Here is a 26,550-nt window from a genome sequence, read left to right as displayed (position 1 = left end):
AGAAGTGGGCTCGGCACAGGAGGCTGAAGCCCAGCCACCGCCTACCTAAGCAGCTCTGGTGCCTGCTGAAGGGGGTGCCTCGCACATGTCCCCCAGCCCAACAGGTGCTGCGTGGGTCCTCAGAACCCAGACAGGGAGGCACGCGGGAGAGGAGACCCTGGGGTGCCTGGATGACCTGGAGGCCGGACCCACAGGGGACCTTTGCAGGGCTGTGCAGGGGAGGCAGCTGAGCAGAGGTGTGGGAATGGCTGGGCACCGACTACCCAAGTGGGCTTGTACAATGATGTAAACTTTCTGTCCCTCCGTGTCCCCACTGTGCAAGGAGGGCCACCGTGAGGCTATTGGGGTGCATGGTCTGGGAGAGCCACTTTGAGAGGAGAGTCAGAGAGCTGGCTGGCTCCCAGGGACTGGTCGGGCCAGCAGGAGGTTCGTGGGAAGGCTGGGGGCACCACGGAGCACTCACTCCAGAGGCCCGGATGGCCTGCCTGGCCTGACAGCACAGAACCCTTGCCCACCCCTCTGTGTTTGTTCTCTGCACCTTGTTGGCCGTCAGCGAGGCCTTGAAGAAAGGGGCTCTCCATGGCTGCGGGGAGCTCTGGCCAGCAAGGGAGGGCCTCCAGGCTGCTGGTAGCTCCTGGGGCACCGGCTAAGTGCTGAGCCGCTGTGGACCTGGTGGAATGCAGCCCGGGCTCTGTGGGAGAAGGGCCGGGAGCCCCCGCTGTGGGCCGGGCAGGCCGCTCCTGTCTCAGCCGCTCAGCTCTGGGCCAAGCAGAGTGGATCGGGGTGTGGGCATGGCATCTCCCATCCACCAGAAGAATTCATTTGCACAGAGACTCGGTCTGCTTTGAAAAGGCTTTTACTCCGGGGGACAGCCCAGGGGGTGAATGTGGCCCTCTCCACCACAGGCTCTCACTGGGAGCCCATGCAAAGCGCCCAGTGCTGACCTTGGGGAAGGCCACACAATGGACTGGTGGAAACCAGTTCTCTCCTCCCACTGTTGCCTGGGGCTACAGACAAAATGAAGGCGAAAAATGCAGGGGTAGGTGCTGACAAGGGGGCTGGCGGTGGCAGGGTGGTTGCTTGGAGACTCAGCAGGACGTGGGCTGGGCTGAGGGCCCGGTGCCCTCCTGCAGCGGCACCAGGTGGCCCCATGACTGGCCAGCACTCAGGCTCACCTTCAGGGGCACCTGTGGGCGGCAGCGGCGGTCAGTTCCAGTCCCAGGCTCGCCCTTCCCCCCACTGCTGGGCAGGGGTCCCCAGCTCCAGGCATCCATTTGGCCCGAAGACGTGATTTGACACAGCCACACACTCACAGGGACAGGCAGACAAGCACCCCCAGACCCTAATACCCCAACTGTGGCTGAGCTGCTCAGCTGACCTGCCCAGGCCTCTGCCAGGGAGCAGGCCTGCAGGTGCCTTAGGAGAAAGATGCCAAACGGGGTCTGGGAGAGCCCTCCCAGGGACCCTAACCCTGAGTGGGAACTTGCCAAGGCCCTGGACCATGGTGCAACAGCTCCCTCTCGACAGGGAGGGAGGACAGGGGCTGCCAGTTGCTGCAGTCTCCTGCCGGCTCTGTTCCCTGCAGGACTGAAGGCGGGGGTTGGGCCTCCGGGAACCACAGGGCAGTGGAGGAGACCAGCAGTCTGGAGTCTCGGGGGCTGCCTGTGCCCTCCATCCTGTCTCTTGGTCCTCTGAGAGCTGGACTCAACTCTTCTGTCTGGTAGGCACTGGCTGTGAGTGGCCAGTTGGAGGGAGCCTGCAGAGCTGCGTGGGACCTGCCTGCCTCCCCGCCCCTTCCCCCTCACCTGCAGCTGCAAGGCCGGCACGTCCTGCAGGGCCTCCATGGTCCCCCTGACTAGAGCTGGAACAGAGGGAAGAGGGGGAGAGGGGTAGCCCCAAGCCCTCTGGACAGAGATGGGGCTGTTATGGGAATGCCTAGGTCCCAGCCCTATCCTGGCCCCCAGGCTCTGCAGTTATTCCCTGAGTCCAGACGGCCAGCCACGCCGGTGGATCCAGCAGCCCTGGCATCACCTATGGCTGGTGCCACTGGCCACACACCCAGCACAAGCCTGATGGCACCTCAGCTGCCCTAGCTGTGGTTGCTGAGCAACTCCCCCCAGCCCCAGGCTCAGCCAGTGGGGGCCTGGGCAGTGGGGGGTACTGGAGGCCTCTAACTCTGTCCAGAGGCTTTGGGGCTGGGAGGAGGAGGGAACGTTGGGCCATCCTGGCTGACACAGAACAGGCAGGAGGACCCATGCTCCCACCAAATGCCCATGAACTTGCATGTGATGGTAAAGCCTGGAAGGTCAGCTGTGTGGTGCTGGTGGGCTGGGCCGGCCGTGTGGTCTCAGTTGCTCTCTAGCCCTAAGACAGGGAGCAGCCCAGGCAAGGGAGGGGTCTGCTGGCTCAATGTTTCTCTGAGTTTGCTCAGAACACTTTGTCTCTTTGATCAACAAATATTTCATTCCATCCTACTAAGTTATCTATAATTTTTGATACAGAGATTGTGACAGAAAGACCCCTTGAAGGAGTGGTTCTCCCCTCTCTGGCTGCGGGCTTAATGGGCCAGCTCCTTGGGGACCCGTCTCTGGGGGTGCCTGGAGTGGGCCAGTGGCTACTGAGGGCAGTGCACCTGAGCTCCGTGACCTTGTTTCTTTCTCTGTGCTGTGTAGATGGTTGGGGGTGGGGGCAGAAGGTTGGGTCAGAGGGTTGCTGGGTCCCTGGGAGGGAAGCATGCACTCCACCCCCAGCCTGGGCCATGCTGGAGAGTGCAGGGGTGTCCAGGTGCTTCCTAAGGGTGGAGGTGGACCCTGGTCCCCTCCCCCAACTGGGGAAATACCAGCTATGCAGGGAACCACCCCACCAAGGGAGGCAGTCCCGATGGTAGGATGGAGTCTGCAGTCTGGGACCGAGGGCCACAAAGCCAACAAGTCCAGAAGGGGAGTCCGTATTATCTAGGAGCCCTGATGCTGAGGCAGGCCCCACAGGGAGAACTAGGGCGTGGCCAGGGTGGGGCAGGTTCACTCAGCACGGGGCAGGGAGGGGCAGCCAGAGTGGCCTTAGCTTTCTGAGAAGTGGAAGGTGCTGTGTGTGGCCGGCTCACCTGCAAACTCAGGAACCTGTGGCTCTTCCACCTCAAACAGCAATTCGTCGTGAAGCTGGGCGACCAGCCTGCAAGACATGGCGGGGGCAGGGAACACCCTGAGCTGTGGCCTCGAGTGGCCACTACGGAAGCCTGTGACACAGGGCACTCCAGACCACATGACTGGGTGGGGCGTGGGACACCCAGCAGGACTGGATGCAAATGTCTCCCCACAGAGTGTAGGCCGGTGGCCCTCAGCACGTCCCTGTTTGGGAGCTTTGAGAGGGCTTTGGGTCAAGTGCCAGGGGCCAGCAGGGGTGCACGTTCTGTGGAAGGTGGGGTCTGGGCTGGCATAGGTGCTCTGGGAGGATGATGCCTGCAGGGGGCTGTGGCCTGGGACAGAGGAAAGTGGCTTGCCCTGTGTACTCAGGGAGGGGAGGCGTGGTGCAGATGACCCACAGGAAGGATGGGAATGTTGGAGGGGGGGACCTGTGTACTCTGCCCTGTGTGTGACTTGCTGAGCCCAGGACTGGGCCTTTGAGGTCAGAGACCACGTCCGAACCTTGTCACTTTGCAGGTGTGGTGTGGGAGGAACAAGGTGGCAGGCAGAGACACTAGGAAAGCTGGGCTGGAGAGATGCACAGAGCTCCCCCAGGTTGGTGGTCCCCTGGACTGCAAGCCCACCTGGGAAAGGGAGCCTCTCTTCCTACTGCGGGGCAGAAGTGAGTGTTGCCCGCAGGTCCAGGGGCCCACAGAGCTTCCTCCCGTCCATCTGTCTGTCTCTGCCTGCAGGGAGAGGATTTGCCCGACCTCCAGGCCGCCCTCTAGAAGCCAGAATGGGTTGGGGGCACGACGGTGGGACCTCCGCTCCCACAGGATCTTCGTGTTCAAGTGGCAGAAACTCTCAGGTTTAGCAGCAGCACAGTTCACACTTCTTGAAGTGACGCCTTGAGTTCTGAGCCGCCAGTGTGGCAGCAACCTAAGAATAGGCCTGAGTCGTTAGTCACTTACACACCGCTCCCACAGCTGCCAGCGACATTCCTGGACTTCCAGCTGGAAACTGGGGCACAAAAATGCAGAGACACCCATGTGGGGTAGCTGAGTGTGTGGGTCAGACCCCGCTGTTTCTGAGCAGTGGCTGCCCGCTGTCCCGCTGTCCTCTCGATGCTCTTGTGAATGAGGGCTGCAGCAGAGGCCGGCCTCCCTGGATGACACCCTGGCCCTGTCAACCCCCTGTCACCACCTGCAGCCTTCCTGCTTGGCCCTTCCCAGCGTCAGGAACAGTCCCATGGCTGCCCAGCCATCTCAGAGCCCAGGCTCATCCAGGCAGCTCCCCACTGTGTGGCTGAGTCTCTTGCCTCTCCTGGATCTCCGACACCTTCTCTGCTCATTCCTGAGGCCGGGAGATGGTGTTGTGCCCCACGGTGGTGAGCCACGCAGGGCCAGGAGACCAGAGGTCAGAGGGCACCCCTGGTGGCCAGCCGATGGCCCTGTCTTCCACATCTTACCGACAGTCCCTGTACTCAAGGGCAAGGGAGGAGGGGAGGGTCTGAGGAGGGAGCCTCCGTCCAGAGGTCCAGAGCAAGAGAACTGGGTGTCTCTCCCAGGCCTCTCGGTGGCAGGGGCAGGGGCACAGCAGGAGCAGAAGGAGCAGCTCTGTGGCTCAGGTGTGGAGGCCCAGCACTGGTCCAGCTCTGTACAGTCTTGGACATGGGTAGGCTCTGGGCCTCGGTTTCCCCTTGTCTATACTCAACGTTTCTGAAGCTTCTTTCTGGTTCTGACGTGTTCTGAATCTTAGAAAAGCCTTTTCACAGAAGCCCCATGTCCTGAGAGGCCAAGACAGGATCCCTGAGAGCTGACAGCTCTGCCAACAACTGGCAGTGGGAAGTTCGGAGGCCTTCTTGCTCTGGGCCCAAGGCTGCAGGCCTGGGGGCAACTGGAGAAGGCTCTCTGGGCACTTGCTCCACTCTGCACAACCACAAGCCTCTGGTGATGCATCTCATGTCCTCACACGTGGCTCATGGTGGCTTATTCTAACCTTGACCCAAAACTTCTCCTGTTGCTCCGGGAAGAACAGAGCAGAGTGGGAAAGGCCCCAGATTCCACACTGAACCGCTTCATGTTCTAACACATCCTATCTGCTATGGGAAGATTTTCCCAGAGACAGTGAAGCCTGAGAGGGGGCAGCGGGGTGCCAAACCCAGAGTGAGAACCATTTGTGCTGAGCTCTGGACTCCTCGAAGAAGATCCCGAGTCCTCACGGACCATCTTCCTTTATCAATCCCACAAAATGCCCAAATGGATCAGATATCTCTGGACTATGATATCACAGAGGCTGAACAACCCTGCAGCCTTCGGTTCCGGCCAAGGTGGTGAGCTACACAGGCTGCTCCAGCCCCTTCTGAAACGGACCCTGTGGAAAGCACACCAGGGAACCTGAGGGGCAGGGGACTGGAGGCCCAACACTCACTGGCCTGCGGAGGGCGGGGGGAGCAGATGGACATGGAGCAGGAGAAACCAAGAGGAAAGATTTCCCATTCTGCTTTCTCACCCCACAACCCCGCCCCTGCCCAGTGGCGGCAGAAACCAGAGACACAGCCCCAGACCCCTGTGCAGGGCCAGGAAACGGAGAGCAACAGATCTGACCCCTGCCCGCCCTCGCTCCTCCCCAGGCCCTGCTGGCAGCCACGGAGGCCCCCTCCTGAGGGTGGTTGGTCAGTGGGAGGCAGTGTCTGGGACAGGGGTTGCAGAAGGAGCTGTTGGGTAGCTCTGTGGGGCTTGGGGACAGTCCTGTCCCCAGTCCTTCACTAGGACACCACCCACGGTCTCTGCTGGGGCCTTTGCCCACTGAAAATTCTGCACAGAATTGCTGGAATTGCCAAAAGAACCCAGGTTCAAATATCAAAATGAACAATATGAAATCTGTGAAGTAGCAGAAGCCTTTTTAAGGAAAGATGAAGGACCTCAGATCAGGATGGAAATCACGCCTTGAGAAGTAGAACAGTATCAAAGCCAAGATGGAACTCAGATGGAGAGGGTCCCGCTGTGCAGGTGACCCCCCCAACCTTGGTCACAAGCTGGAGATGTGGCCACCCAGCCCTGTCACCTGGGAAGGGCCCGTTTGCAGGAACAGGCCTGCTCTGGCCTGGAGCCCACCCCTAGCATGGCAAACACAAGTGCATGGTGCCCAAGCAGGGGTCAGGCCTTCTGGCTCTGACACACTAACTTCTCTAGGGGACTTCCAGAGGAGCGGACAGGAAGGAGTCCCAGGGTTCTGGAGCAGAACCTGCCCCCTGCCACCTGCACTGGTGCCAGGACCTCGGGCGGCTGTGAGGCTGGGCCAGCAGAGCTGGACAGGGGCTCCTTGTCACCCAGCCTCCTGGATGCTCGTCCACGGAGGCAGAGACAGAAACTGGATAGAGCTGTAGACCGGAGGCAGTATAGCCCATGGCTCTGTGGACCGGGCTGGGTCTCCAGCACACTGGGTGGTGGCAGCCATAGGCCCTGGGGGTGGAGTGGAGTGTGTGGCGGAGTGGAGGGCAGTGTCTATGTCCTGACCTTGGGCTGGGCCCGCAGGTGCTCACACACACCTAGGGAGACACATTTCCGCACCAGCTGAACCTGGCGAGACTTCCTCATGCCTGCAGGTGGGTGGCCCCTTGATACTGCAGCGGCCGTGAGCTGGCTCCTGGGCACTTCGCTCAGCCCAAGCTGGGAGGCAGGCGCTGCCCTGGGAGTGCTGAGAGGAACCGAGGCTTGGGGGCCCCCTCTCCTTGGGGTTCATAGGAAGTGGAAGGCATTGCTTTGCTCCTGGGAGGTGCATGTGCGTGGCCCAGCCACGGTGTTGACCCACAGAACCACAGGCCTCCCACCTGAGCCCTTCTCAGGGTTAGGGGTCAGGCTGGGTAAGTGGCCACTCACTCACTGACCTGGCTGTCAAGGTAGGGGAAGCAGCCACGGCGGTGAAGACACGGATCATGGCCATCTTACAGAGGTCTGCAGCTGAGCCTGTGGGGACAAAGGGCTCTGTTTCACGAACGATGTGAGGTCCAGGGCCCTGCAGCAGGGTCTCAGCCAGCACATTCCGCCGAGCAGGGCTGTCTTCATTCTCTAAGCTGTGGAATGCAGGACCCCATGCCCTACAGGTGAAAACAGCCCAGATCTACCATCCCATAGTTCCTGCTGAGCAAGAACCCAGCCCATAAGCCTGGGTCCTCTGCTCGGGGCCTCATAGCCAGAGATCAGTGTGCAACCTGAACATGACCTCACGTGGAAGTTCAGTGAGGGAAGACCCACTCCCAAGTGACCCTAGGTCATAAGCAAAGTTCATTTCGTGCCGTGAATGAGCAAGGTTCTTGTGTTGCGGCTGGCTGCCAGCTGTGAGCTATGCATTCAGCTGCTAGAGGCTGCCTTCGGGTCCTTGCCGTAGGCCCTCAGTCAACAAGCAGTTGGCTTCTTCACAGCCACCTGAAGGGCTCCTGCTGCGGTGAGTCCCTGACTTTCACCCCTACACGGTCTTTCAGGGGCCTGCCTGATGAGGTCAGGCCTGCTGTGGATGCAAACCCCCTTTCCCCTGTGGGTTGACCTAAGCATGGGAATGATATCATATTCACAGTTTTTGCAGAATCTAGAATCCTGCCCGCTACACCAGCGAATAGACTGACCAGCCATGTGGCGGCTGGACTTCATTGCGCTTGGCTCTCCAGTGGATCACTTGGGGCGATGATAACGCCTCCTGGGTTTGGGGAGGGTAAATCATGGGTCGAGGCTGTGTTGGGCACTCTGCAAGGTGCTGGCCGGTGTAGGGGACATGCCCATTCCAGTGCCAGACACACAGCAGGTGTCTCAGGCATGGGAAACATGAAGTCAGATTTCACTGTGGTTTGAAATTGCTTTAGCTATTCATGGTTCCCAAGGTTCCTGAAGGGGTAAAGGTTGTTAGTCCATGGACTGCCTTCCTCCACTGTATGGCTAAGCCTCCAGAATATGGACGTCCCCTTCCTAAGAGTATGACAGGAATGCTGGACATGGAAGTCTGGCCTCTGAGGCCGGCCGGCTGGTGGTGAGGGGTCTCAGGTGGGGTGGGGGGCTGCCCTGGAGTGGATTGTCAGGAAAAGGACACAGAGCTGGAGAAACAAGAATGGGGGAGGCAGGAGGGGTGTGTGGGGAAGGGGAGGTGGATGCATCACGGCTGGTCGTATTGGCTGATGGGTCAGAGGCTGAACTTTCTCACGGCACTGGCCACTGCTTGCTCCTGGCACCTAGTTCAGCTCACACAGATTTCTGTTACGTGGATGGATGGCAGAGACACACATGTGCATGGAGGTCATATCCACGGTAGCTGGATATCCTGGCTGGCCTCTCAAACAAAGGTGTCTCCTGTGCAGGACTTTCTGGAAGGACTCTAACACAGCTTTGGCATCACTGAGCACATCCAGTGGACAGACATGCAGCCGTGGCCTGATAGCAGCCTCCTACGTGAAAACATGCCATCTCAGGACGTGAGGGCTGTCACCGTCCTCAGCTCCTGTCTGGCCAGTCATGTGGGTCCACAGGACTTCTGGAAGATTCTATACTGAGCCCAGATCGATCCTAGCAATTGTCCTGCCAGCTGCCACTGGGCCTCCTGCTGTCCACACAATGCACGGGGGGCTGAGTCTGAACTCAGGGCTGCCGTGTCCCCTCTCTGCAGGACTCACGGGGACAGGATCTCCACCCTGCCTCCAGTCCAAGCTGCCTGCTCCCCGTCTGCTGGGGTCCCTGGCCGCCTTCCTGTGGCAGAACCCCCCTCTGGGGGCAGGTGGTGATGTCCTGCCTCAGGCCTCATGTCTGGGCCCTGGGGGTCTCCGGTCTCCATCTGTGACCCACGAGTCACCAACAGGATGACACCTGACTCCCAGGCTGCCTGGGGCCTCCCTTGGAGAGCTTGTGGCCCATGGTGTGTGGAGCCTGTGATTATCGTTTTACCTCTCCACCTATATGCAGAGATGTGAGCTACTGGCGGCTGTGGCTAGAGACAACAGAAGAGTCTTCATGACCGGGGAAGACCGCGTGCCCTCGGGCCTCCCAGCTGCCTGCCACCAAGGACTGCGGGACCTAGGAAGGCCTGCTGGGTCTTGGAGGCCTTGCTGCAAGATCTTACCCCTGCCAGGCATGACAGGCAGGACCGAAAGCCCCAGGCCAAGAGTGCAGGGACTGAGTTCCAGATCTCGCCCTTGTCCTGGCCAGAGAATCTCCAAAAGCCTAAGGTCCCTCTTCAGAGGTCGGGATGGTGTTGCCTGCCAGAAAAGCCCCGAAGTCCTGAGTGCCCACTGAGCGCCAAGCGTTATCTTGCTTGGGCCTCCCCCATGAAGGCCAGGGAGCACAGGAGCAGGGACTGGTACCCTGATAATCCAGGCGTGTCACTCAGCCCTGTGGTGCCTGAGAAACCATGGCAGGTGGCCCGAGGAGCTCTGCATACCTTGCACCGCGAAGTTCACGGCCTGCCTCTCAGCTTGTGCCCGCAGCTGCTGGTCTTGTGCGTGGACCCTCGGCAGCAGTCTCCTTCTCCCCATGATGGATGCCACGTAGCCTGGGTCATGAGAGGGAGAAGAGGACACGAGGCAGAGATAAACAGGCTGTGCGGTGCCCTGGTGCTCACCTACCCTCTTTGGGCACGGCCTCCTCCACCTGGGGTTCAGGGGCCCCGGCAGGATCCCTCCTCACTGCAGCACTGAGCCCAAGTGTGGTGGGGAGCTCTGCTCACTGGCTGCCCGGTCTGTCTTGGGGGCGAGTGGGTTCGTGGTGGGAAGCAGAGCAGCCTTGTGGCGGCTCTCCCTCCTGACTTCCGGCTGCAGCCACAGCTGACAGAGGTCAGGGGAGGGCAGTTTGTAAAGGCTATGAAAGGCCACTTGCGGGGCTCAGGTGCAGAAGTCCTTCTGGACCAGGCAGCAGCCGGGATGGGGAGAAAGCATTCGTCTACTTTCTACTCAAGGAGGGAGCGGCCCTGCTCCCACAAGGTAGACCCAAGTTTTGTGGGGCCTGAAGTGTCATAATATTGCAGTCCTCTTCTTTTCTTTCTCTTTTGTGGACCCCAATATGGGGCTCCATCTCAGGACACTGAGGTCACCACCTGAGAAGCTTGACCGCCTGCCCGAGGTCCTCCTGAAGAAGACGGACACAAACATGCTGTGCTGGGTGAGTGTGTTCCTGACCATGAAGACCTGTGTTCTCTGAGGTGCTCGTGAGACTGAATTCACACTCAGGATCTCACATGTCTGAGGACGGGAAGACTTTCCCACGCACATCACAATTACAGAAATGACAGCGTACGGGGCATCTGCTGCATGCCAGGTGGTAACATCAAGTCTCTTAAGCAGAATGGGCAGTGAGGACAGGGAGAGCCCTTGCCTCTGCCTGAATTACTCAGTCTCTGCCTCTTTGCGTGGTTCGTGGTTCTGGGCTGGAGGCTGCATGCTGTGTGTCTTAGCTGCTGAGCATCAGCTCTGCTCTGCTGCCTTCCTTTCAAGGGTGTTTGGCGGGCCCGTTCCGAGCAGGTCATCTGCTGCCTCTGAGGCCTGTGTTTAAGCTTTGTCGGGGTAGGTTTGGAGGAGCCTTTAACTGGGGCCAGTTCAGACCCACGACTAGGGTGGGTCTCTTCTTGGCTCTTTCTTGCCTGTCGCAGATGTCCCATGAGGACTGTCCACTCCAAAGTTCAGAATGCAGACAGCTAGCGCTGTATGGATTCTGAAACGATCTAGCCTACTGCTTCCAGATATCACTCTGCTTCATCGTGTAGGGTTCCCCACTCAGTGTGTGTGTCCTGGTGCTCAAAACCAGAGGTGTTCCTCTCCAGACTGGTGCAGTGCCTTTTCCACTGGGCTCCCTGCTCTCTGGTTCTGTGCGTCTCCCATCCTGATCTTATCCCCTTCACTTAGTGAGACATCATCATCTGCTTGGGCTCCCTTCCTGCATGTGCTCAGGCTGCTCAGAGGCTCTAATGGAAAGAGGAGGGCATAGCCCATGATCCAGTGTCTGAAACAGCTGTCCCGTGCATTTGTCCAGCTTTCAAGTTGTTTATTGTGGGAGGAAAGTCTGAGCTCAGTATGGCCCTAAGTTGAAGTCCCTGCCTCCACACACTCCAAATCTTACTTCTGCTTCACCCAGTGCTCGCAGGGCTGGGCTCATCGCTCCCGGCCACACTGCGAGGTGACCCCCAGCCCTCACTTCATGTCACTGTGCTTAGGAAGTGGGCCAGGGGATGGAAGGAATGCTCTTCGAAGCCATTCCTGGGCCAGCACAGCCAGTGGCCCTCAATCTCACAGGGACGGAGGGAGAGACTGCAGAAATATCCACCCTGGAATCCGAATTAAATGGGTCGCCGACCTACCTTCCCCTCAGCTGGACTCCCAGACCAGCTGCTGTCCCAGCCTGGGTGGAAGAGCCAGCCTCTCCATTTTGCTTTCATCAACTGCATAGAGGAGCGGACCACATGAACACCTGGTAGGGCCTCTCCCCAAGGCCTTGGAAGGACCCGGGCCTCCTGCTCACAGTAGCCTGGTCCATCTGCTCCAGACCTAGCAGGGCGGGCATGCCTACATGGAGAGCTCCACGCCTGGGGGTCCGGGCCACCCTCAAGTCTGCGGTCCCTGTTATCTCCAGCGTCTCTTGCCCGCACTCTCCATCCAGTCCTCCTCAGATGTTGGCTGGAGCCCCATGCCTTCAGATGGCTCTCGAGGCTCCAGCTCACACTCTGGCCTCCCCTGCCAATCTTTCTCCCATGCTCATGAACTGATTTATGCAAAACAAACCCCGGGTTCTTCCTGTGGTGGGTGGTGTGCCCCCCAGGGTCTGGGCCTGCCGGCCTTTTCTCTGGCCTCTGGGCTGCCCTGGCCTGCCTGTGCACCCCTGCGCTGCTCCAGGCCCTTCTGGCCAGGCCTTTGGTGGTTCAGACTTCACCCCAGCGAGGCCGGGGTACACGGTGCTCTCCAGGTGCCTCCCTCTACCACTCCCTGTACTGGCACTGTGCTGGCTCCTATTGCCCCTACAATCCCGTCTTCTGGCTCCTTTCACCCCTACAGTGCCGTCTGCTGGCTCCTCTCACCCCTACAATCCTGTCTGCTGGCTCCTCTCACCCCTACGATGCCTTCTTTCTGACACTGTCTGCATGTACTTGCTTACTCGTGGGTTATCGTGGCTCTTGAGCTGTGGCCCAGAGACAATGAGGAGCTCGTATGCTGTCTGGTCCTCAACCTCTGTGTGTCAGAAATTTTAATGATCATTTGAGGATTTCTTCAAAGTGTTTACCCAGAAGTTTAGCAGCTGTGTTGAAGAGCACACAGCCCCACACATGGTCCTTCAGGAACTGAGGGTGAGGGAGGGAGGCAGAGGTATGCAGGGGAGCGTGCTGACTCCAGCTGGTGCTGCCCCTGGTGGGTCCCAGCCCGCTGCCACCTGGTAGTTGTGTGAGTTTCAGAAGCCACTTACCTTAACCTCTTGGTGACTCACTTTCTCCGTCTGTAAATTGGGCAAGGAGACTGCCGATGTAAGAATTGCAGTGAGGATTCCATGAGTTTCTTTATGGAGAGCCACGGAAAGCCTGCTGCACCTTCACTGTCCTCTGCCCATAGTGATTCTAACTCCACACTCTACCCCTCTTCTAACGTTTCCGAGTAGGTTAGGGTGCAGGTGGTCCTAGGCGGAGGCTCAAGCCCTGGGTCCAGGGAGCCTGAGGCCTGTTAGACACCAGCTGGGGGTGGGGGCAGGTTGCTGGCTTTCTGTGCCCTGCACCAAGGCTGCAGGGAGCTGGGCACTGCATGAAGTCAGGGCCCATGGGGGCCCTGCCTTGGGACTGGTGCCTGAATGCACGGTCAGAAGGCACCTGGGGAAGGGCCGTCGGGGGCTCCAGAGAAGAAGGTGGCCAGTGGGCCTGGCAGAGCTGGGACAGCCCAGACCCTGAGGGACCCCAGGGGAGCCTGAGAGAGTGCACCACAGCCACTCGGAAGGCTGGCCCCACTGGGCTGCTGCTGTTCCTTCCTTAGTAGCACGAAGGCCCCTCTCTACCTGGTGTTGCCTGCTTTCCTGTGGCCTGCTTCATGAATTCCTGCTCCTGCCAACTCTTCCTGCTTCATTTCACTGTGCTGCTCTTTTCCAAATATCTAGGGTTGAATACAACCCATTTCTGTTCACAAATTTCTTTTTCTGCTTTTTAAAATATGCTTTTAAATTATTCCTGCACTTCTGGGACACCTGGGTGGCTCAGTGGGTTAAAGCCTCCGCCTTTGGCTCGGGTCATGATCCCAGGGTCCTGGGATCGAGCCCCACATCGGGCTCTCTGCTCAGTGGGGAGCCTGCTTCCTCCTCCTCTCTCTTTCTCTGCCTGCCTCTCTGCTTACTTGTGATCTTTGTCTGTCAAATAAATAAATAATTAAAAAAAAAAGTAAACGATTCCTGCACTTCTAAGTGAAGGCTCGGTGGGGCCATGCCCCAGTTTTCATGGGAGATCCTCTCACTGTCATTTATTTCTGAGATGTTTGTAATGTTCTCAGGACGTCTTCTAACTCTAGATCATGAAGGAGTGTGATCTGTTCCCAAGGAGGCCGAAGGCCGGCCGTACATTTGGATCTGAGCTATCTTTGCATTCCCCTGTGGTCACTCATCTTGGGCTAGTTGATGTTCTTTGAAATTTGTGACCAAGTTGTGGTGAAATTTTGTAAATATACCATGTGCTTTTCGTAAGAACATATGTTCTTCACTTCTAGGCGCAGGCCTGTTTCTCTAGCTGCTCATCGATTTCTGACACGAGATTCTGACACATTTTCTGACACGAGATTCCCTCAAGCAGACCCTGGCTCTGGACCCTTCTCACACTGGAGCCTAGGGTCTCATTTTCTGCTCACCCTGTCCCCGCCCATCAGCCTGTCACCCCCCATGGAAGCAGGGCCAGTAGACCAGGGGTGGCCGTAGGTCAGCAGGAAGGGGAAGAGGGGCCTGCAAGCGCTTTGGCTGTGTCTGGCTCACCTGTCTGGCGGCACTGGGCAATGGTTGTTTGGACAAAGTCCTTGATTTTCTTGTACTTCTGCAAAAAAGTCTCCAAGAACAGGGCAGCCTCTTGCACAGTAACTCCAAGGCAAGCAGCAAGTCGCTCCTTCCCTGTGTAGACAGAAATGCTCAAGATCAGGGTCCAGCTCACACCTGCGGGGACCAGCAGCCAAGCTGCTAGGCAGCAGCAACCACAGCAGAAGTGAGCCTGCAAAAGGGCCCTTGGAAGACACTGTGAGTTCAGGGCCCACTGGCCCCACTTGTCTCTTTCTGATCAGTCAGGATGATGTTGGCTCTGGCTTTCTGGCTGAGGGCTCAGTGCCCTTCGCCTAGACCGGTAACAGTTAGATATCTATTCACTCACTGATATTAGCCGAGGGGCTGGCAGGCAGGTGGGTAAAACCGTGAGTAATATCTCTCAGCCTGTCCAGAGGGAGAGCTGACTCCAGAACTGGGCAACACCAGAGAAAGGCCCAGAGGAAAAGAGGAAGGGAAAGTTTCATTGTCAAATTGTAAGAAAATGGACTGGAGCTTGCATCCTTGAAATCTTCATTTTGAGACTAACGCTTCTGGTCCAGATCAGTATTTGTTTCCTGGAGGATGCAGGTGTTCTTGTGAGGTTTTTTAGAGCAGGATCTCTGGTCAGAACAGCACCCTGAGGCCCAGCCCAGCCTGCAGGGAGCAGATGCTGAGGCCACACGACCTGGGTCTGAGTCCAGCTCTGTTACCCACGGGTGGCTCCGTGTGGCCTTGGGGAAATTACGAGACCTGCGATCAATCTGTTTCTTCACCTATGACTCAAGAACACTAGTCCTTACCTCAGAGGTTGTTAAGGGGACACCTCTGAAGGGACTGACTGAGCTCAGATCCAATCTTCTCTTTAGCCTGAGTTGGCCAATGCTTCCAGGAGTCTGGACAAAAACTGTTCCCATCTTGGGAGATTGAAGGGGCAGATGTTTGCTTCCACTGCTTGGCTAGGGAGAATGGGAAAGGCTGTGCTCCCCAGAGTCTCTCCTGGCAAAGAGAGCTCTTGGAGCCCTCTGTCCTTATTCTCGTCAGGCTTGCCAAATTATCCCATGTCAACAAAAAACTCCAATTTCTCTATTAGGGCTTAATTAAAGACCATGTGATAGCTTCATGAATACAGACCACTGAAATTTTCTGTCTCTAAGTCTTTGTTTCTAGGACATTCCAATCCCTGCCCCTCTGCTACATCACTCTAGTGGAAACCTCCATGGGCTTTCAGAAAGGAATCAGATGGTGGTTAGACCCCTCTGGCCCATCTGGCTCAGAGGGACCCTGAGTCTTCTCAGCTAAGTCCTTTCTCAAGTCTAATCTACTGGTAAGCTGAATCAGTGTTTTATTTCTGACATTGTAGTTCTCAGTTTTAGAATTTCTGTTTGGTTCTTTCTATTTTCTGAGATTTCCTTTTATTTTCATTCATTAGGGGCATGTTTTCCTTTATCTCCTTTGGCATAGTTGTAATAATGGCTTTAAAATCCTTGTCTGCTCATTTCAGTATCTGGGTCATCTCAGGATTTGCTTCTATCATGGCCTTTTCTTTTGAGTGTGGGTCAAATTATTCTATTTCTCCCTATGTGTAGTAATTTGGGATTAAATCCTAGATATTGTGAATGAAATACTGTGGACACTCTGGATTCTTTTATTTATTATTTTTTTAAGGAGTATTGATTTTTTTTTTAAAGGAGGGAATTAATGTGGCTGAAGTCAAACTTTGAACTCTGTCCCTCTGCAGTGGGAAGCAGCTGAAATCTTCGAACAGTCCCTTTAGCCTTAGCTGGGCTAAGTCTGAAGCCTGCCTGGGGTCACCAAAGGTTTGGGCAGAGTTCATATCCAGAATCTGGTGTTCTTTGACTCCTTTGGCTCTCTTTTTTCTGGAATTTCTTCCTCATTTTCCAGATTCTCTGGTTGCTTCAAACTCTGTCTTCTGTTTTCTCAGGGAAGTGAGACTCTGCATTTCTGTTGGAGGGTCAGCTACCCAGCACACTGACCGAGGCCTGTCTTCAGTGAGGAGCTATAAAAAGGGGAACTCAGCCTGAACCAATCCTCCTGAAAGTCACTTTTCAGTACCTTTCTGGAGTTTTTTATTATATATTTTCCATAATTTATAGTTGATACCTGTGAGAGAGGAGTCTCCTGGGGCCTTCTTGGTCATTGCACCTGTCATACTTCTCTTCTTCAGTACGTGTGGCCCAGAAAGGATTCCTTTGCTGTATTATGTAGAGATGTTGGGAGATCTGAAGGATAGTGATTGGCTGAGGCCCTGTATTTGAAAAAGCCTGCTTACCAGAGGAACAAATAACGCAGCAACTGCTAAAGAAGAAGACAAGGCCTAGGAAAAAGATGGAGGGCCCGGCCGGTTCTCTGATCCCTGTTCCCATGCCCTCCCCATGGGTCTGTCACATTCAGAGACCCCCAGGCAGGATGGCCATTGATGCCATGCGGGCTTGTGTTCCATGCTTCACAGAGACTGGTCCCTTTCACACAACTGTCCTCCGTACTTTGGTTCACATGTTGGGGTTTTTGAGTTGTAATTGCAGGCAGGCTTGTCCCCCTGAAAGCAAGCATCCCCTGGGGGCAGCAGCAGCATTCCTCAGCTCTGAAATCCTAGATGGATGCACCATGGGTCTTGCCCCACAGATGGCTGATTACACCTTACACCGGGGGCTGCTGTGTTGCATGGTTAGCTTCAGGAAGACGATCCCCACTCCCTTTTCTCCAACTGTATGATTGTATGATCCCTCACATGATTGCTAATAGTTTCTCCCTCTTGTCTGCAGCTCTGGGGCCTCATGAGCGCAGGGCACACTGTGGCCTCCGGGGGGCCGGCTAGTCTGATCAGAGCAGACCCAACTAACTCTCTGTGTCCTTCCGAACAGGCATCCTGGCCCACCTCTCCTGGCCCTCTTTGGCACCAGAGATTCTGGGGCACATGTACTAGTCACTCAGTGCCATCCTCCTGGGCCCACTTGCACATCTCTGGTGACAAATGTCAGCCTCTGGGAGCAGGGGGTGCCTGCTGATTGAATGTGATTGGACGTGGAGGCAAACTTAAATGCTGAACACTTTGAGGAGAATCAAGCGGACTCCAGGAGCAGGAGGAGCTCAGGGCAAGACTGGAGGAGTCAGGAGGGGCCTCCTGGAGGCTGTGCATCTGGATGGGCTCAGAGGGGTCGTGAGCAGGACAGGGCTAGTGTGCACTGTTAGCTGGCAGGTGGCTGAGGGAAGGGCAGTGAGCTGGCGGGTCCCCCTTTGCACGAGATCCCTGGGGAACTGTGGCTCTGTGGTCACCACCATTCTGGAAGGGATGGCCCTCCTGGCAGAGTCTGGGGGAGTTGTGGGGACCAGGCTGTCCTGCCTGTGGGCTGAAGTGGGGCTGCCCAGATGTGAAGTCCCTCTGGAGCGCCTTCTCTGCTTGCGTCAGTCCTGCTTCTCCTCGGCTGTCTCTCACTATGGTCCTCATGCCAATCATGCTGACCCAGCTGGTGCCCCCAGCGTTGGGAGCAGCAGCTTGCTTTCAGACCCCCCCCCACCACCCCGTGAAAACACTTCATTGCAACCATGAAAGCCAGCCGGTGGGAAGCTTCTGGGCTGCATTTCTAGAGCTCCCAGCAGACCAGGAGACCTGATGGGTTCGCCCGTGGGAAGGACAACCCAGCCCTGTGCAGACAGCGGCAGAGGCATGGCAGTCTCCTCTTGAGCGGGCCGGTGACAGCGGGAATAGCAGAAACGGAGGCTCAGGGTGGGAACATTGTCACCATCTGGGCTAAAAGCAGCCAAATTACTCTTTTCACCAACATCACGGCTAATGACTCACTGCTTATTTACCAAGTGGAGCTCTTTCCTCTCCAGCAAAAAATAGAGTGCATGGTCCAGAAGGTGCCAAACTGGTGTTGGGTGCATCCTGCCATCAGCGTGAAGCTGCGCTGAGGGCCCTGTGTGCTCCTGCCCCTGTGAGCGCCCAGCCAAGGTGGAGCCCCCCCCATGCCACCCCCTCCTTTCCCTGCGCATGGATGCCCATCACCTGATGCCCAGTCTGGGTGCCGGTGTGGTGGCTGAGGCCAAAGATGAGAGCCGGCTGGTGCAAGGCACCAATGCAAGGAACCAGCTCCTCCCCGACTGGGAGGTGACTGGGGCACGAGGTGGAAGTCTCTGCAGAAGGTCACCAACCCCAGAGGGACAGACTTAGGACTCCAGCCCGGGCTGCCTGCCAGGAAGTGGAGGCAACATTCTGCCCGCAGAGCCTGGATCAAGGACTCGAGGCACCGGGATCTAATATAACGGGGTGGCAGGCTGCTCTCCCCCTCCCCCACCCTCGACAGTGATCCAGAAGGTTCTGGAGCACCGCAGAGGGAGGCAAAGCCGAGGAGCCAGACTGAGCCGAGTCTGAGTCACCCTGCTCTCACCCATTGAGTTCAAGTCTTTCAGTTTCTTAGCCTGTTTCCCAAAAACTGTACACAGATTGTATGCACAAGTAGGGTCAAAAGACTACGCAGTTCATGAGTTTGTGCAGTATTTATGGTGTGCCTGCTATGGTGTGCCTGGCCATGGGCAGAGCCAGAAGAGCTCCTGCTTCACGGGGCTCCTTGGGCTGGGAGAATGCGCAGTGCTCCGGGAGAAGCAGGGTGCTTCATGGAGCAGGAGGGTGAGACAGGCACTGTATGGGACCCGGGACCCAAGCTTGGAAAGGGGTGTGCGGCAGAAAGACTCTTGAGTGGCCTCCGTGGTCCTGCCTCCTGGTCTTCACGCCTTCCTGTGACACTCCCCTGGGGGATGGGCAGACTTGCGTCTGAGCGGCAGCACAGTGACGGTCGCACGGACTTGGGACCACTAGGAAGCATGCAGCACTGTAGGGCCAGCGCTGAAGAACATGGGCAGTGGCTCTGCCTACACTGGGGGCCCTCGAGGCAAGGCCTGAGGGCTGCTAACGTGCTCCCTGGTGGAGCTGCCTGTGAGACCATGGCCCCTGCTACCCATTGATGCCGGGTGACCATGAGTGTGTTACCCGGAAATGGATCACTGATACAGCAGTGACGGCCGAGAAGGGGACAGCAGAGCCAAGAGGAAGGCGTGAGGGTGAGCTCTGTGGACGGGGGTCCAGCAGAGGAAGCGGCGTGCAGGGCCTGGGCTGGGAACCAGGCTGGGTGGCTGGAGGCACATTCCAGACCTGTTGTATGCAAGTTGCTCATGCCCCAGCACCACGGTTACATTGCCGAAGTACAAGGTGGGTCTGACAGATAATTGATGACATGTCTGCCCCGATGTTCTTGCACTGGAAGCTGATCCCCTTTTGCTGGTTTTCCTTAAATGAACAAAGGTTCTCTGTGGCAGGGAGATAAATTCTGCTCTCAGTGACTTTGCAAGAGCCTTGTTGCCCAGACAGGACTGATCCAAAGAAGGCGGTTGGCACAGGCCAACCAACAGCCAGATGGACCCTTCCTTCAGGAGGGCTGGCTGGCCCACAGCCCCTTTTCATCCTCTCCCTTGTTGTCCTGAGGGGACGTGATATCCCACTGGTTCAGCATGGGAGTTTAAACAGAATTTACAAAGCCATGGTCAGGAGGTTGGAGGGACAGGGAGGGACGGTGGGAGGGAGCTGAAGGCCAGCTCTGCCTCAGGTCCTGGGTGGTGGGGTGGAGGTCAGGGTCAGGATGAGGTAGCATCTCACAGCCCAGAGATGGCCCCCCAGCACAGCCATATCAGGTAGGGGCAGGGCTATACCCTCGGGCTTCGGCCCTGTCCTGTCCCTCCCAGCTGGGCAACTGTGGTCTCCATTCACTTCTGTGCCTCTGTTCTCTCAGCCGGTGGGACACTCAGTGAGCTGATGGCTCTCAGTGGTCTGAATGGTTTCTAGTACATCCCAGATGTCCTCAGGCTTTTGTAAATGACACTCAGAAACTCACAAAAGTGAGCTCCGGGGGCCAAGAATGATCTCTCTAAGGCACAGCCACATTTAAACCCAGACATGGGATAAGAACCAGCTCCATCTGGCCAACAGGTGACACTGAGACCGGTCCGCAGCCTACCTGCTCCATAGACCGCTGAGTACACCACCTTCTTGGTCTGCTCTCTGTCTGCATGCGTCACTCGCTCTGGGGGAATGTCCTTCCTGCGTGGAAACATGGCATGTGGTCAGTGCCCATCAGTGTCATGTCTGCAGAGGGGACCATGGAGTCCAAGCTGCGCACCACCCACCAGCTCTTTCTCTGCAGGCCCTTAACCATTTCAGGGCCTGCAGAGAAAGGCGCAGGTGTTGGAGGGTCCAACACCTGCGCCTTTGCTCATGGGTTCTCTGCACAGAGGCTGACTTGGAGGCCTAGCGGGTGCAAGCTGGCCACACTCCCACGTGCCGCACACCAAAAACAAAAAGTGCTTTCACCAAAGGAGTACAACCCAACCTGAGGAAAGCCCGCTCCCAGTGCTGGGGCCTCTGGGCCCAGGAGCCCTGAGGATGCTGCTGTGGGCAGAGAAGGCTAGACGGGCAGCCTCAGCCTTGCCTTGCAGAGATGGAGGGGCAGGTGGGCGAGCCCACCCTGAGGCTGCTGGTCTAAGCTCCTGAAGGTGCAGTCTGCAGAGGGTAGAGCCAGATGTGGGAGCTGCCTGAGGGCTGCTGCGCGCTTGGAGCTTCCTTCTCCTTCCTGCTGACCACACCCATGCAGCCGTGTGGCTCAGGAGCACAGGGATTGCTGACTGAGTGGGCTTTTCAGATCCAGGAGGGAAACAGAAAAAGAAAAGGGAACCTGTCCCAATCTTTGTGGGTCACTCAGCTCTGGGTCGTGAGCAGCGCTGCCAGAGCCTCCACTTCCAGCAGGCACTGGGCCTAGACACCAGCCCCGAGCAAGCCTGTGGTCTTCTTGGGCCTTCTCCCTGTGTGTGAGCTTCCTGGGCATGCGTGCTGCTCTCTCAACCTCCTCCTGGACATGGGCGGCTTCAAGGGACCAGGGAGTTGTTTTTGGCTTTTTCTTTTCTTTTTTTTTTTTTTTAAGATTTATTTATTTACTCTGGAGGGAGGGGGAGAGAGAGTGTGTGTGTGCACGAGTGGGATGGGCAGAGGAAGAGGGAGACATGATCTCCAGCAGACTCCCCACTGAGTGCGCAGCCTGATGCAGGGCTCGATCCCACGACCTAGAAATCACAAACTGAGCTGAAATCAAGACAGGGCCGCCTGACACCTGGTCCCCCAGAAGCTTTCCCCAGCTATTCCCCAGCAAGCATTCCGCGTCCGGGTATCTGCCTTGCCTGTCATCCCACACCACAAGTGGTTTCATGCCATCCACCTCACGGTGCCTTCCCGCAACACCCTGGCTTGTCTGTTCCAAGGGAGTTCTGAGTTAGGAGAAACCGTGCCCGTCCTCGGTGCTTCGGGCAGTCCCCAGGTTTGAACAGACTAGATGCAGAGCTCTGCACATGAGGGCTCTGAAAGCAGGCCCTGGGCCCTGCGCGGCGGTGCGCTAAGGGCAAAGGCCACGGAGCGCTCCCACAGCCTGCAGTTGCCTTTTTCTTGACTCAGCATTTCCTTGGTTGCTGTCAACTGTTGACTGCTTTCCAGAGTCCTGACAAAGTTGGTTCTGGCAGTGTTTGCTAGATTTTTTGATGTTTCTGCTGGGCGGACAGACCTTCAGGGATGCCCACTTCACCATGTTCACTGGCATCCAAGAGTTTGCTAATTTTTACCACATGATTTCTAAGTACCAATGTATCCTTTGGGTGTTTCCACTGTGTTAAGATATTTTGCCCACTTGTTTATCTCACCCTTGAGCTTGATACCATTAACTGCTTTATTTAGATATGAAGCAAAAAGCCAACATGCATTCATGCTCAGGACAAATATAATGTCACTCCTAGGTCACCGTCCCTCCTCCCTCCCTTTATCTGGGAAATCCTACAGGTCACCAAGCTCACTTAACAAAGACACTGCTGAAAAACATGCAGGGGCTGATTTTCCTTGTTTCTTGCCCGGGACCATCTGTGAAAGGGGGTCAGACAGACCTTTTGATGGCAGCTGCGGGGAGGGAAGGAGTGAGTGTTCAAGAGCAGGGCAACCACAACCAAGCATGCGGGTCACCTGTCCTTAGTGCTGTCCAGAGTCAAGAGTTGCCTGACAAAGCAACATTAAACTCTCCTGGAACCTGCTTCTTCCCAAAATATGATAAGATCCAAACAGCATAATCAATCAATAGGTATCACGGACACATATCGAAACTATGCTCTGATGATAGGGAAAATACTTTCTTCCTGAGTACATACAGCACACTCACAATAACCCATACATTAGGACACATGAAAACATCAAAAGTTTGCACAAAGCAGAAATATTAAAATAACATTCTGATCACAGTGCAAGACAATTAAAAGTTAAAACCAAAGCACCCCCTCCACATGCACAAAAAACAGAACAATACAAAAAAACCCAAACCAAACCCCATCTACCTAGAAATAAAACAAAAACACTTCTTTCAGATGACTTTTGGGTGAAGAAAATACAAACAGAAATTATGTAACTTCTACTGAAAACATTGCATGTCAGACCCAGTGGATTACATTTAAAGCAGTGAGGAAATTTCATAACCTTAAGCACTTATATTAATAATAACAAAAGAACAAAAGTACAGTTGGCTCTTGAACAACACAGGGGCTAGGGATGCCGATCCCCTGCACAGTCGAAAATCCACGTTTAACTTCTGACCCACCCCCAACCTTGACTACTAATAGTCTCTTGTTGACAGGAAGTCTTACCCATGACCAATCAACACATAGTCCTCATGTTACGTGTATCATATACTGTATTTTTACAATAGGGTAAGTCACGGGAAAAAATGTTACTAAGAAAATCATAAGTGGGGTGCCTGGGTGGCTCAGTGGGTTAAAGCCTCTGCCTTTGGCTCAGGTCATGATCCCAGGGTCCTGGGATCAAGCCCCACATTGGGCTCTCTGCTCAGCGAGGAGCCTGCTTCCTCCTCTCTCTCTGCCTGCTTCTCTGCCTACTTGTGATCTCTGTCTGTCAAATGAATAAATAAAATCTTAAAAAAAAAAGAAAATCTTAAGGAAGAGAAAATACACCTACAATATTGTCCTGAAGCAAAAAAATCCTCGTGTAAGTGGACCCATGCAGTTCATACCTGTGTTGGGGGTATAGCTCAGGGGTAGAGCATTTGACTGCAGTTCATACCTGTGTTGTTCAAAAGCCAACTGTACACCAACTAAGTTTTAATTCAAAAAACAAGGGAAAGAACAACAAAGCAAATGAATAGAACATACAGGAGGGAAATAATAAACTAGAATAAATACGGGAACGGAAACTGATCAAGTAGAGAACAGCAAAGCACTAGATCAAATTAATGAATGAAAATCCTGGTTCCTGTAAAAAATAAAATAAACCATTAGCTGGTTTAATCAAAAGGGAACAAGCACAGATATACAAAGTATGAAACAATAAGGGAAGGTAACTATAGATATGGAAGAAGTTAAAAAAACCTTAAGAAGTTATTTTGCAGAATTATATGCAAATAAATTAAAATATTTAGTTTGGGGGTGGAGTCTTTTGGGTTTTCCATATAAAGTACCATGTCATCTGCGAAGAGAGAGAGTTTGACTTCTTCATTGCCAGTTGGGATACCTTTTATTTCTCTTTGTTGTCTGATTGCTGTTGCTACAACTCATATAGCAATTCAGTAATGTGGCAGGATACAAAGTCAATGTACAGAAATCAGTTGCTTTCTTATACACTAACAATGAAAACACAGAAAGGGAAATTAGAGAATCGATTCCATTTACTATAGCACCAAGAACCATAAGATACCTGGGAATAAACCTCGATCTGTACTCGAGGAACTATAGAACACTCATGAAAGAAATCGAAGAAGACACAAAAAGATGGAAGACCATTCCATGCTCTTGGATCAGAAGAATAAACATTGTTAAAATGTCTATACTGCCTAGAGCAATCTATACTTTTAATGCCATTCTGATCAAAATTCCACTGGTATTTTTCTTTTTTTTTTTTTTTAAAGATTTTATTTATTTATTTGAGAGAGAGAGACAGTGAGAGAGAGCATGAGCGAGGAGAAGGTCAGAGAGCGAAGCAGACTCCCCATGGAGCTGGGAGCCTGATGTGGGACTCGATCCCGGGACTCCAGGATCACGCCCTGAGCCGAAGGCAGTCGTCCAACCAACTGAGCCACCCAGGCGTCCCTCCACCGGTATTTTTCAAAGAGCTGGAGCAAATAATCCTAAAATTTGTATGGAATCAGAAGAGACCCCGAATTGCTAAGGCAATGTTGAAAAAGAAAAACAAAACTGGCGGTATCACGTTGCCTGATTTCAAGCTTTACTACAAAGCTGTGATCACCAAGACAGCATGGTACTGGCATAAAAACAGACACAAAAAAAGTGGAACAGAGCAGAGAGCCCAGATATGGACCCTCAACTCTATGGTCAAATAATCTTCGATAAAGCAGGAAAAATTATACAGTAGAAACAAGACAGTCTCTTCAATAAATGGTGCTGGGAAAATTAGAAAGCTGTATGTAGAAGAATGAAACTTGACCATTCTCTTACACCATACACAAAGATAAACTCAAAATGGATAAAAGACCCCAGTGTGAGAAAGGAATCCATCAGAATCCTAGAGGAAAACATAGGTAGTAACCTCTTCGATATCAGCCATGGCAACTTCTTTCAAGATATGCCTCCAAAGGAAGGGAGTTGAAGGAAATTGGAAGGGGAGGTGAACCATGAGAGACTATGGACTCTGAAAAACAATCTGAGGGTTTTGAAGGGCCGGGGGGTGGGAGGTTGGGGGAACAAGGTGGTGGGTATTGGAGAGGGCACGGATTGCATGGAGCACTGGGTGTGGTGCAAAAATAATGAATACTGTTATGCTGAAAAAATAAAAAAATAAAAAATAAAATAAAATAAGTAAATTAAAAAATAAAAGATATGTCTCCAAAAGCAAAGGAAGCAAAAGCAAAAATGAACTCTTGGGACTTCATCAAGATCAAAAGCTTCTGCATAGCAAAGGCAACATTCAACAAAACAAAGAGGCAACCCACGGAATGGGAGAAGATATTTGCAAAGGACAGTACAGACAAAAGGCTGATATCCAGGATCTATAAAGAACTTCTCAAACTCAACACACATAAAACAGATAATCATGTCAAAAAATGGGCAGAAGACATGAATATACACTTCTCCAATGAAGACACGCAGATGGCTATCAGACACAAGAAAAAAAGTTCATCATCACTAGCCATCAGTGAGATTCAAATTAAAAACCACATTGAGATACCACCTTACACCAGTTAGAATGGCCAAAATTAACAAGACAGGAAATAACATGTGTTGGAGAGGATGTGGAGAAAGGGGAACCCTCTTACACTATTAGTGGGAATGCAAATTGGTGCAGCCAATTTGGAGAACAGTGTAGAGATTCCTTAAGAAATTAAAAATAGAGCTTCCCTATGACCCTGCAATTACACTACAGGGTATTTACCCCGAAGATACAGATGTAGTGAAAAGAAGGGCCATCTGTACCCCAATGTTCATAGCAGCAATGGCCATGGTCACCAAACTGTGGAAAAAACCAAGATGCCCTTCAATGGATGAATGGATAAGGAAAATGTGGTCCATATACACTATGGAGTATTATGCCTCCATCAGAAAGGATGAATACCCAACTTTTGTATCAACATGGATGAGACTAGAAGAGATTATGCTGAGTGAAATAAGTCAAGCAGAGAGAGTCAATTATCATATGGTTTCACTTACTTGTGGAGCATAAGAAATAACACGGAGGACATGGGGAGATGGAGAGGAGAAGGGAGTTGAGGGAAATTGGAGGGGGAGATGAATCATGAGAGACTATGGACTCTGAAAAACAATCTAAGGGTTTTGAAGGGGTGGGGGGTGGGAGGTTGGGGGAGCCTGGTGGTGGGTATTATGGACAGCACATATTGCATGGAGCACTGGGTGTCATGCATAAACAACGAATTCTGTTACACAGAAAAGAAATGAAATTTTAAAAAGTTTAAAAATTTAGGTTCACATGGACATTTCTTAACAAAACACAGTTAGTAAAATTGGCCCCAATAGAGACAAAAGTTAAACAGATCAGGGAAAAATGTCTAAAGAAGAAAGAGAAAATCATTAAGGAACTGACCCACAAAGCCCTCCAGGCCTAGACAGTTTCAAAGGGGAATTCTATCAAACATCAGAGACCAGAGAGACCCCATGCTGTCTAAATTGATTCAGTGTATTGAAAATGAAGGAAAAAATGTATTTTATTAAGTGTGTATAACAGTTATACCAAAACATGATAGAGTATAACAAAGGAAAATGACAGACCCTATCTCCCATGAGTACTGATTGATGTAGTAATCCTAAATAGAATATTGGCAAATGGAGTCCAACTCTCTATTAAGAAAATAGTA

The 26,550-nt window shown here is 53.9% G+C and overlaps 1 protein-coding gene across 1 annotated transcript in view; it reads right to left on the bottom strand.

The window, feature by feature from the left end:
- Positions 1 to 1,088: 1,088 nt before the first annotated feature.
- The window catches only part of POLN (DNA polymerase nu), a 114,262-nt gene continuing 88,800 nt past the window's right edge, over positions 1,089 to 26,550 (bottom strand). Inside the window, exons 9-15 of the mRNA XM_044225950.1 lie at positions 20,149 to 20,231; positions 14,081 to 14,212; positions 9,543 to 9,653; positions 7,012 to 7,090; positions 3,104 to 3,171; positions 1,806 to 1,861; positions 1,089 to 1,187 (exon numbers count right to left, since the gene is read on the bottom strand). Coding sequence (XP_044081885.1) covers positions 1,089 to 1,187; positions 1,806 to 1,861; positions 3,104 to 3,171; positions 7,012 to 7,090; positions 9,543 to 9,653; positions 14,081 to 14,212; positions 20,149 to 20,231 — 628 coding nt within the window. The remainder of the gene's footprint in view (positions 1,188 to 1,805; positions 1,862 to 3,103; positions 3,172 to 7,011; positions 7,091 to 9,542; positions 9,654 to 14,080; positions 14,213 to 20,148; positions 20,232 to 26,550) is intronic.

This window comes from Neovison vison, chromosome 11, assembly GCF_020171115.1.
Source record: "Neovison vison isolate M4711 chromosome 11, ASM_NN_V1, whole genome shotgun sequence".
Lineage (NCBI taxonomy): Eukaryota > Metazoa > Chordata > Mammalia > Carnivora > Mustelidae > Neogale > Neogale vison.
Note: the sequence above shows the minus strand (reverse complement) of the source record. Positions and strands in the feature narration are given on the sequence as shown.